The 12,428-nt window shown below is 37.3% G+C and overlaps 1 protein-coding gene across 1 annotated transcript in view; it reads right to left on the reverse strand.

Annotated features, from left to right (window-relative positions):
• Window positions 1–12,428, reverse strand: part of piezo1 (piezo-type mechanosensitive ion channel component 1) — a 101,449-nt gene that overhangs the window by 46,221 nt on the left and 42,800 nt on the right. The window contains 4 exon segments of the mRNA XM_042501901.1: window positions 667–913; window positions 9,507–9,593; window positions 9,595–9,649; window positions 10,835–11,000. Coding sequence (XP_042357835.1) covers window positions 667–913; window positions 9,507–9,593; window positions 9,595–9,649; window positions 10,835–11,000 — 555 coding nt within the window.

Consider the following 12,428-nt stretch of genomic DNA (forward strand, 5'->3'; position numbering starts at 1 on the left):
TATATATATATATATATATATATATATAGACGGACCACCGGAATTAGCGGTGATATTTAGTCTTGTTAAATCTGGATATAAAATCGCACACAAAAAAGATGTGTGGGATGTAATCAAACACTCTGACTGCTGTATCTGGAGAAGAGTGCAGTACGAATGAGGTTAAAAAGAAATGGTCTGATTTGAAATCTGACACCAAAATTAAAAAAAACATTGCAAAATTCAGAAAAGAGATGCACTAAAGGGGCGACAGAAGGCAAAGAAATGTCATCAAAGAGATGGCACAATCAGGTGTGCCATCAGCTCTGGACACAGAGCTGGGCCCCAAGTCCAATTATTGTGATTTAAATAATTTCATATTACACAACTGTAGAATGGTAGAAAACGCAATAATTACTTATTTTGCTCAAACATGTCGGGACTTAAATGTGCATCAGAGTGCTCTCCAGTGTGCATAGATTCTGTTCTTACCTAAGAACCCAGTGTTTATGGATATGAATCAGTATGTATACGATGAATGTAAACAGCCTGACAAAATCAATCTGGGCAAAAACTGAGCACCAAATACCAGTGTCTGGACTGAGCTCACTTTTGTTCAGCTTCTTCTTCATGTGTGTTGAAATACTGTAGAAACCTGAGAGGCTAATGTTGTCACACAGAACCTACCAGCCAAAGCCAGCAGGCTTATGGCCAAGATTCTCCCCAGGTCCCGCAGAACTTTCCGGGCTGTGGCCTTCAGACGCTCGGCCAGCTGCTTGGCTTTGGTTGCTGTGGAAACCTCCTCATCGGGGTCACCAGGTAAAGACTTTTCTTCTTCATCTTCATCCCCTGATGCCTCTTTCTCCTCCTCCGCCTCCTCCTCATCCTCCTCCTCCTCCTCATCTGCATTTTTTTCTGTTGTATAATCTTCAAGCTAAAACACAAAAATTAAGTTACCGTTATTAAAGTACAATGTGGTCACATTAAATTACAATTGTGAAGTTTTTCTTTAGTTACAGACAGTGCAGGTGCACAAAAATGAATTTACATGTAGGTCAGGCTGTTTACATGAAACACCTTAGATCATATAGCAACTTCCAACTGGTAAAACTAGAAAAAAAAATTAAGACAATATTCATCTCTAAATAGACATCTGCCATATGATTTTGAACTCAATGACATGAGCTGAAACAGAGTATGAATAAAAGGTGATACAGGCTGGAAAGCAGTTGAGAATCAGAGGCAGCTGAGGGAGAAGACAAATAACTGCAGCCATTTCTGACACTTCATCAGATTTACTTCTGATGTAATGAAGATCATAATCTGATGATGTATCCAGACTTTATTATGTGTCTTTATTGTTTTTACTTTATGTTTGTGTAGATTCTCAGTCATCCAGGTCAAGTCTAAGTGCTATATCACAGACAACTGGACTTGTTTATGTCCCTTGAAGTTATTTACCTCTCTTTCAAGTGGCTTATTTAAATTAATTCTAACTATTCTCATTCTCACTCAAATACTGCCACTTTGACGGTGCGTTTGGCATACGATCCTGACACCAAAAGGCACCTTTTGCATTCACATTCCCTTTGAAAGTATTAGGTGAGAATGCGGATAAACCGAACTGGTTGCATTATTATAATAAGTCACCAGACAGCACCTGGCGCAATAACGTGATAAGCAGATGGGCAGCGCCACTTGAGAACGTGGCCGGATGGACTTAGCCGCGCCCGTATGATAAACCACAGAAAGGTGTCAGGTTGAAATGTTGCCGGTGACAGTAATTTTATAAGGGCGCAAGGGTAGGTGAGAGTAATGATGGATGGATCCAACAAACCAGGGGCTTTCATGTGGGAGTCTGGTGTTCACTTCCCATCTGAATGTGATGTTTTTTTCAAAACTTTACCATGTAACTCTTTTCCCTAAACCTAACCATCTGTGCCAGCATGTGCGTTTGTTGACGTCTTGGCATTGGTTGCCATTTGCTTGTGTTGCCTAAACATAACCATGCACAGTGTCATCCAACCATATGTTAGTGTTGACATCATGGTAGCAGCATTCCGAAACATCAGCAGCAGATGCAGAAGGATACCTCAAACGTAATATGTAGACGCCAAAGACCGTTGCAAAGAAAAACGTTTTGCACAGACTGGTGGGGAGTCGCAGGCTTGTGGCACTGCTCCCACGCCATCTGTCTAAGGTCACCATCTCTGTTCCCAGGCAACTTGCCCCTGAAACCCTCCTCTAGACCCCCACACCCACCCTGCTCAGTGTTCCTAACCGGTCTGGTGGGAAGTCTGTGGGGGGTCCTGTCACAGTCTGTCCCTCTGCCCTCTCCTCCAGCCACATTCCCTATTCCCCAGGCCCCTTTATTGCCATTTTCCATCCATCCACCAGATGCCCTCTGCCTCCCTGTACGCATATATAAATCTTATATATATATAACAAATACATATATACCTTCAGTAAATCACCTTATCCTGTCTGCCTGCTTTGGCTGATTTTGGGTCTGATCCTGCATTTCCTGAGTCATGACAGAAATGTTTAGTTTCAAAGATGTTGAGTTTATACACTGTTGTCCCATCCCATTGTTCCTAAAATTTATATAAAAGTGGAACATTTCAAGACCTGTATTGTTACAAGAAAAAATCTTTTACCTTTTTCACCAATCTATTACTGCAGATCTTTTAACCCTTTGAGACCTGAGCAAAATTGACTCGATGGCTTTAAAAAACATAGGAAAAGGGCAACGGGCAACTTCAAGAGAAATGGCCCAAAAAAATTATATTTTAAAATTATAAATGCAGGTTTTGGGACATTTTTTCATAGGTTCTTTAAAAATAATTTAGTTATTAAGTTATTCATTAATTAAGTCTACTAATTTCTTATAAGAACAGCTCTTGCCAAGTTGCTCATTGCCTTATTTTCATGTTTTCAAAAGAAAGTAAACAAATCTGCTTCGATTTTGGAGGTTTAAATCCTTGTGAAGGTGTCTGATGCAGCAAAAGCAAAGTGATGTCGAATTAATAGGGTTCACCCTTAGTGAATGTAAGATATAGTGAAATTTTAACTGATACATGGAGAAAATAGTTTCTGATCAGATTTGTAATGAAATAACCAACTGATCTCTTGCAACATGCCTACAACCCTGGATACTCAATTTGGTTCTAGATAGCTGACCACTGGTTTATATACCTTGATAAAAGTAAATTAATAGAGGCTGTGCTCCTAGATTAGATCATCTTTTAATTCGATAGATTGTTGAATGTAATGCGCCAGGTTAGCATGTTATGGTTTCTCACATCTGCATGCCTTTGGATCATAAGATCTTTATCGAACAGTACTCAAAGAGTTTATTACTGCAGCTGGTTTTCCAATTTTCCAAATGTTTGCTGTGAGGATCCAGATGGGAGCTGCCTAAGGTCTCTTCTCCACTGTTTTTATAAATGACCTACAATTTTTCTTGGATCCATAGCTATGTGTGCTGATGATTGTACATTATGTTCAAATACTGAAAACAGACATCTGTTCGCACCATAAAAGGCTGCAAATCAGTGTGCTCCAGTCCCTTTTTTTCACTTGGAGCTTTGTTGTCCTCAGTGTGAGAAGAACTTGAATCAGCTTCATACTGCTGAAGGAAGTGCAGAGAAACCTTTTTCATCTGTATAAGTATAGCTGCTATAGGTACAATTACAGGTCTAAGTTCAGCTACAAGTACAAGTTCAGCTATACGAACAAGCACAGGTACAGGTACAGCTACAAGTACAAGTACTATAGGCTCAGGTACATGTACAAATGCAGGCACAGCTATAGGTACAAGTACAAATTCAGCTATAGGTACAAGCACAGGTACAGGTGCAGCTACAAGTGCGAGAACTATAGGCACAAGTACAGGTAGAAGTGCAAGAACAGCTTTAGGTACAAGTACAGGTACAACTACATATACAGGTACAGGTGCAGGTGCAGGTACAGGTAGAGGTGCACGTACACATACAAGTACAAGTTAAGCTATAGGCACAGGTACAGGTACAGGTACAAGTACAAGTAAAGTTATAGGTACAGGTGGCACATGTACAAGCACTGGTGCAGCTATAGGTACAACTACATGTAATGTGATTACAACTTAAACTAGAAGGAACTAAATGGAATACCTGCAATCTGTCTCTGCATGTGATCAATACTGGATGTTCTGTGCATCAATTTTTTTTGTTTTTTCTTTATTGCATATGGAAATACTGACTATTTTTACATGTAAGTATGTAAAGTTTTATAGGGCCCCTGCTCCTATACACACACTGCTTATACTGCAGTATCTGTTTTGTTTATGGGAGAGGGCAGCAACCCAGGGGTGTAATGGTACGCTGTACACAGACACAGATTGTACCACTTTTCTTTACTGCATGTTGTCACTCTTCAACATTAAAGATTAAGGATGCAATACACAGGCCATCAGGTTTCATTACATCATTACAGCATAACTCTAAGAATAAAAATAGAAGCTATCGAACTAATTGTGCTGTTGCCCACAATACGAAGACACAGAGAGCAGTTTAATATTCCCTGTACACAGTGTAGATGAGTACCCCCAGAACTCTTATGCTGATGTTATGATCTGCAGTAACAGGTGGCAAAGATCTCGTTTCTTATTACTGAGACAGGAATATCACTGAACTCATCGTCCCACAAAACGTGACTTAACTGATGTGTGTAAAAGTATCCAGCCAGGCAGGGGATTCCTCTGAATTATGACACATGGTAAATCAATCAAGAGAGAATCCCAGTGCACCTAAAAATTGATTATCCCTGATGCTTATATTAATAGTTTCAGAAATGCTGCTCACTGCAGAAAATAGCAGCTATTTGCAGGATGGCAGCTCTAAAAACCACACTGTACACTACTTCTGTCTCACTGTACAAAACTAGCAGTGGAGCAGTGGAGCATTTTAAAGAAGTATTTTACCAAAATAAACAGATCCCTGTCATAAAACTAAGCTGTATCTGCAGCAGAAAGACATAAATACTTTTTAAACTGGTGCAATATGACCGGATAAAACAGAGAAAATGAACTGTGGCAATCTCTTTTGGCAGAAAACCTACAACTACCAGAATGCACTGTGCCACATCTGACCAATAGATGGATGACGTTATGCAAACTCATCCGTTCAACACAATGGTGCAGGCTGGTTACAAACAATTTCTCATTACATTTAAATGATAAGTTAAAACATGGTTCTGAAAGCATTTGAAGCAAGAAATATGCAACTGTATATAATACTGGTCTGTATTTGATCATCCCTGCTTAGTTTTACAGTTTGATCTCAGTTTTTCAGCCTCCGTATTCACTGTGCAGGAAGCAGTATGGCAGCCACTTCCTGTTCACATACTCTCACTATTACAGCTAGGCATGGTATAAAAACTAAGAAACATATATATATATACATATATAAAAAAGATGTGTGTGGGTGTGTGTGTGTGTGTGTGTGTGTGTGTGTGTGTGTGTGTGTGTGTGTGGCAGTACAGCCTGTAGTTTGAGCGACAGCCAAAGAAGTAGCGAAAATCAGCCTAATGACCTAAAATGCATCATCTGCAGTTTTGGAAGGATCTATGGCTAATGGTGAGATGGAGGAAAGTTCACCTTAGTTTATCTACACATACTACCCACACTGGTATGATACAAAGCTATTTAAAAACAGCTGAAGCATCCCTTTAGGAGCTAAATATTTTTCTTTTGGAGAGGCAAAAACCAGGGATAAAAGTGGAATGAAAAATGGACTTACATTTATCAAGTGGACACAAACCCCATACCAGTGGGATGATAACTTTGCTTTGTGCCTGCTTGATGCATAAAAAAGGGATTTGAGCAAAAAAGCTCTGTAGATCTGAGGGGAACTGCAGGGTAGCTAATAATTCTCTGTGTTGATCACATTTTCACTTAACACATAGCCATTTGATCCATTGTTTGTACAAAACGATTGATTGGTGGAGCTTTAAACATTGTATCTCAGCTACTGAAATGGCACAGCTGTAAAGTCAAGTCTAAAGTCTAGAGCTAAAATAGCATTTCTTCACGCTGCAATACTTTAAATATGCTGCACGTGAACATCCTAACAATTTACAAATGTACAACTATTCTTAGAGCCTTAACATATGGGCCAAAGACATTGTTTCGGTGATAGAGGAGGACATGGGGGTCACCTAATAAGAGGATCTGTCTTCAGCAGATCATAAATATCTACCAGACATTTCATGAAAATCTAAGGCTTTGTTTTTGGGATATCCTCTAAAGAAGTGACAAGGAAATTCTACCCTGGCACTAAAAGAAAGGGTCATCAGTATTACTAAGAAACATCCTCCAGAGACCATAAATATCTGATGGCATTACGGCCACTAGTCATTGAGATATTATGTTATATATATTATGTTCCATTTTATTGGAATTTAACCTTAAAATGGATTGATTGGTCTTATTTTAGACTGAAGTGTTGGACTAAATGCCTGACATTGCTGTCATTAGACTCTGCTGCTAACAAGCCAAAAACAGCAAGAACTGTTTTTTTTGTCTAATTTAACGGTTTATCATATCAACAAGAAAAACTCTCTAAACTTGTATTGGAACATGTATTTTCCTCAGATTCCACTGCCGCCTCCTCTTTTTCTGACCTACATCTCAGCTCTGTTTGTTTGGGTGGTTGCTGTGGACACAGAGAAGAATGAAAGTGAGAAGGTAAGAAAAGGGAGGGAGGTGGAAACACACAGATCAGACAGGGAGTATGCTGATGAACTGGTCCATAAAAAAGCAGAAGGAGCAAAGGGAACAATATAGCATTTTCCCATAGGAAGTGTGTTACAGAGATAGACAGCAGGTCAACGTGTGTCTATGAGTGTGTTTGTGTGGTAGCTCAGTTGGATGTGAACAAGGTGAGTTTGTTTCTGTCCTCAGTAGACATACAAGGCACACTAGCAGTGCTGCCAGCTGTGCCAGCTGCTGTCTCTGCTGTGCTCAGTTAAGTAACAAACCACAGATGCCAGTTTTCACAGATTCCATCACATGCAACGTCAGGCTAACTCTGCCTCTTCTAGTTCATGGTTTACCAGGGGCCAATGTTTCCAACGTGATATAATGTGATATAATATATATATAAGGGAACATTCCCACAATATCCGCTCTAAGTTATCTACAAAGTTATATCAATGTTTTAAAGAAAACATTGTTTCAAATGTTCAAAGAACTTTTTTTAAAGATGTTTGTCATTTCAAATAATGTCTCAATAAGGTTAAATGTTGCCGACGACATAACGCTATAAAACTGCAAACATTCTGAGGATGTTTTGGTGTATGATGTGAGGTGACAGATCATAGAATGTTCTTTATAAAACCCCCACAATACATTAGAACAATATTCAAGAACATGTTATTGATGACAAGATTATAGACCTTCTTTTATGTATGTACTTGTATGTGATTAATTTATATATTTATAATATAGTTATACTTATATCACATTACATTACATCAAAACAATGTTACAAAGCATTTGTACATTGTATAAAGTTGCATTGTAGCCATTCTCAGAATGTTTTTAAAACGAAAATTGCTTCAAGTTGAAAATTTTTTCAAACTTTTCCACAACTGAGGCCTGTGCAGCTGCCCTGGGTTTCATTCCAGTGTTGGCCCTTTGCTAATGTCAAAGGGAAATATCCCCCCCCTAAAAATCATTTCAAAAAAAAAAGAAAAGAAAAGAAAAGCCCATTTGTGGAGCAAATCAGCCAGCGAACACTGGATGTTGCTGGTGACTGCTGAGCTTTCATCTTGGTATCAGAATCAGAATCAAAATCAGAAATACTTTATTGATCCCCAAGGGGAAATTGCCTTGAGTGTCCAGATGCTCCCATTCTAAAGTCTTAAAAGAAGTAGGAAAGTGTAGAATATATCAATTAAAAATTTAAACATAAGTAATAATATAAATAAATATATCTAAACACACTAAAGTATAATATAAGTGTACATTTTGTTCTTGTTACTATAGATGTGATTAATAAAAACAACAAGATTAACATCATTTGAATTATAGAATATTCCTACATGGATGTACTTATTGCACTGGATTATTGTACATCAAAGTGGTTATTGCACATTATAGAGTCGTATAGAGTAGACTAACTGACCCAGAGTGTCTGACATTCAGAGTGAGGAGTTGTACGGTCTGATGGCCACAGGCAGGAATGATTTCCTGTGGCGCTCTTTGGTGCATTTTGGTGTTATCAGCCGTGTGCTGAATAACACCAAAATGCACCACGGAGCACTTACCGCTGTAAGCTTTTTTTTTACTGTGTAGTTAACCCTCTGTTAATGAAAATTGCATTAGCTCCCTAGCTAACACCAATATCAAGATATTGTTAACAAAACCCATGCACAGCACTTCATAAAAAAAGTGCCAGCAGCCCTTTTTCATAAGTGCTGGGATGAAGTGCTCCCCAGCCTCACCACCACTTTTCTGCTCAAGGAAACGTCATGTGGACCACACACCTTTACGTGGAAAACTAAACTCTACAGTTCTTTTACTGTGGCTATTTTTCCTGCATTTTTGTTCACTTGTAAATAGGACTTATAATCAGAAATGTTTCCACTGGGTGGTACTAAAAAATCTTAAATGAATAAAGGGTGAGAGAACTTCTTCCAGTTTCATGATGCGATAATGCAGGTTAGGTTTTAAAAAAAAGAAGAGGTAAGTTCACTGTAACAACTTTAATAGGCCCTTTAACTAGAGTGACCTTATGAACTAAGCTCACACAGCTTTACACGGGCGCAATTAATGTTAAGTCACTGAGGCTAATTCAGTCCAGATCTGCATAATGCAGACACACACAGAGTTTAAAAATACAGCAGAGAATAGAGAGGATAGCTGTTTATGCTGACAGAACAATAGTAGTGGACTTTTATGAGCAATACAAACACATTGTTCCTGCAAGGGCCAACACAGAGGCTGTTAACAAGGCCCAAGAGGCTGTTCTGCAAAAAGTGAAAGCTCTGTGAGTAATCCAAATGGCACCAAAAACATTGCAATTTAAAAAAAACAAAAAAAAAAAACAGGTAAGTAAAAACAAAGGCATGGTCAAGAGGACATTCTGAAAGAAAAAGCGAAAAAGTCAAAACAAAGCTTTGTCCCTAGTGGTGCATAAAAACATGCATAAAAACCCCAAAATCAGAGACAAAAGCCTTTAAGCAATTGCTCTTTATTAAAAGTCAATAGAACAGCTATTTGCCAGTTCTGTAATTTTACTAATCCACATGAGTTCGTTGTGAGGCCGCAAAAAGAAAGAAAGTGTTGCCATAATTTAGGTTGTTGAAATGTAAAGTCCCTACATATCCAGTACATAAAAATGTGCAAATATAACATATTTGTGGTTTGCAGAAACATATAAAGCCGACTTTTTTCTGGTGATTGGGTCGCAACTTGGATTTTGTCCCAACAACAGAGTAACCCTTCAGCCATATCTCTCACTGTCAGAAACACACTCCTGACTCACCGATGTAATGTTAGCAGCAGCCACCATCTCTCTGTTCCTCAGCAGTCTGTTGCAGAGGATGACTGTTATCAAGGAGACCACACACACCACCCAGGTCAGGACACAGAAGGCGTAACACACTCCATGGATCATCCATGGGAAGCCTACAAGACACAAGCATGTGGAAAGGTTAAAGATGGTCAATCATTTTCCCATCTGCAGTTGCATTTCCACACTGGCATGTAGATGCAACTAAAAATCTTTACCATTAAAACAATGCACAAAAGATGCACCATATTACCAAACACATCACAGAAGCACAGAGACAAAGATACATTAACTAAAGAAAACAAACAAAAACACAGTCACCATGATCATCAGTCTTCCAAACATGGCCTTAATGTATTTCATTTTCTTTCATAGTCTTAATTGTTCTATTTGCAATAATGCCCTCTAACCTAAACTAAAGTTTCAAAACAGTGAGAAAATTAGGAAAGTCAAACATTTGTTTTCTTTCAGTTCAGAAATAAAAATATCCAATAAATAACTGTATTTAAAAACATTTGGACATCCATTTCTTAATTCACCAAGAATTTTTGGTTGAGGGCACTTTGTTAACAGTAGGGACTGTAAACCTCGCCATTTTTTCAGAATCATCCAAATCATCACCACATGTGAAAAAAAAGATGCAAAATGTCTCTTCAGTTTCAGTTTTACAGAAATAACATTTTGATCGTCTTCCAACCCCAAATGAAAAGCATCAACTCCAGAAAATGGAGCAGGATCAAGGACACATTTTAATTTCATTTTTTTCAAAGTATGTTTAAAAAAATGACTGATAAATCTACCTTGTACCTTGTATTTTAATTAAATAATAAAGTTAGAAGAATTATCAAATATCCCCTCCCAGTAAGATTGAAATTTATCTGGACTGTTATTAAAATCATATTCCCTCAAGAAAAAATGTGTACGTAAAATAGTATACATTTTTTCCTTTATGTCACGGGCATTTATTTAAAAGTAGGTTTACACATCAACATTTTTATTTTTAGAATTTTTCACTTTTTTCCTCCAAACCAGGTGTCACAGCTACTAGTTTAGTGTGTCTAGATTTGGAACAAAATATTCCAAATAATCCCCAAACATTTCATATAAATATATATTATAAATTGAAAATGTTAGAATCTGATATTTCTTAAAATATTTAACACGTCTTCCCCTGGTGGGAACATAGACAATTTAATCTGCTCTTGTCTTATATTGTTTGTGAAATATGTGGGAATCATATTTGCACTATAAGACATCAGTGATAGTAGGAACTGATGACTGCAGCTCCACTAGTTCCATACCTGGACAGTACGATATGTCTGGTTATGGTGTCCCATTGTGAACAGTTGTCACCGATGGCAATGTTGAGAGGAGGGTATGTGTATAGAACTGTCTGGAAGCAGATATGAGCCAGTACAAACAGCAGACTGGTACAGAACACCGCTCTGATGAAGCGACCTGTGTGACCTGGAGGAGCAAGAGACAAGAAACAGAGACGGAGACAGAGAGGATGGAGATCAGACCTGAGGAATCAGACTTCAGTGTCAGTCAAATACAACATAATGAATCATTCCATTCTGCATTAATACAAGCTTAATTACACAAACTGAGAGCATTCTGCTCTAAGTCCTGCTCTTCAAAAACTTGTTTTGTTATTATTTGTATTACTATTCATTTCATCGTATTTTATTACAAACAAGAGGAAAAGTCTGTAGGTGTAAGTCTGTAGCAGCTCAAGACCCATTTCTGTGCTCTTCCTTTTAATCAATTCCATCTTCTATTTATTTTTATTACATGCTTGTTATTTCCTCTAAACTTTTTTTATGCTTTAAATGTGCTTTTGCACACTTTTTTTATTTTAATATTAATTAATATTTTAGATTTATATTTTTTAAATTTGTTTTCCACCTCTGGTCTGTCTTTTTTTCAGAGTTATGTGCTATATATTAATTTTATTTTATTTATTTTTTTAATTTGATTTAATTTTACTTTATTATTTTTTTATTAAAAACATATATTTCTATATATTATTAAGTTTTACTTTTAACCGTTTTTAAAATGCAAACAATATAACATGTTTACATTAAAATGCAAAAACAACAGCCACGTCAACAACAGTATCTGATGTAAGCTACACATACAGTACTGATGGATATTAGCAAAAATACACATATCTCTGTCTTCCCAGTAGAGTATCGACTTTTAAATATTGTTAAATTAATACTCTCACACATTCTCTTGTTCACATCCTCTGCTCTACATTCCTCCACACTCGGCTCATTTGCACATCACAAAACTTTTCATGCATGAACCAAAATAGCAGGTGGACCTGAAAATGCTCACACATTCTGTGTGCCCCGGAGCTACCACTTTACACTGGACCTTGTGCTAAAATAGTGCCCAAAGTGTTATATTCCTACGTGTTTTTTGTTTGCTGTAAATTTATATTTCAAGGCACATAGCATGCACATATCTAGTTTCAAAAGGCCAATCCATTAAGTCAATAAATATTTTTTTCAATTTCTATTTTTTGTTGTAAGAACAATTAAAGGCATATAAACACAGAGCACCCAAGCATTCTTCCATTTTTTACATGTTTTCCCCCTTACCCTCCAGCCTCCCAAAGAGAGCCCATAACAGAAATAAAAGCAATAACGGAAATCCCACTAACAGCTACATTCATGACAAAACTTACAATGACACCATAATTACCAGTACCTTACACACATAAGATAAGAAAATAATCAATAAATATTTGGATGAAAATGACTTAAAAAATAATTTGCAAACAAATGGGGAAAAATGGAAAAACAACAAACTAAAATAAAACAAAACAAAAAGCTAATAAAAAAAAAACACAAACAAACAAACAAACAAGGAGGCTCAGTCGTAACA

Source organism: Plectropomus leopardus, chromosome 15, assembly GCF_008729295.1.
Source record: "Plectropomus leopardus isolate mb chromosome 15, YSFRI_Pleo_2.0, whole genome shotgun sequence".
Taxonomy (NCBI): Eukaryota; Metazoa; Chordata; class Actinopteri; order Perciformes; family Serranidae; genus Plectropomus; species Plectropomus leopardus.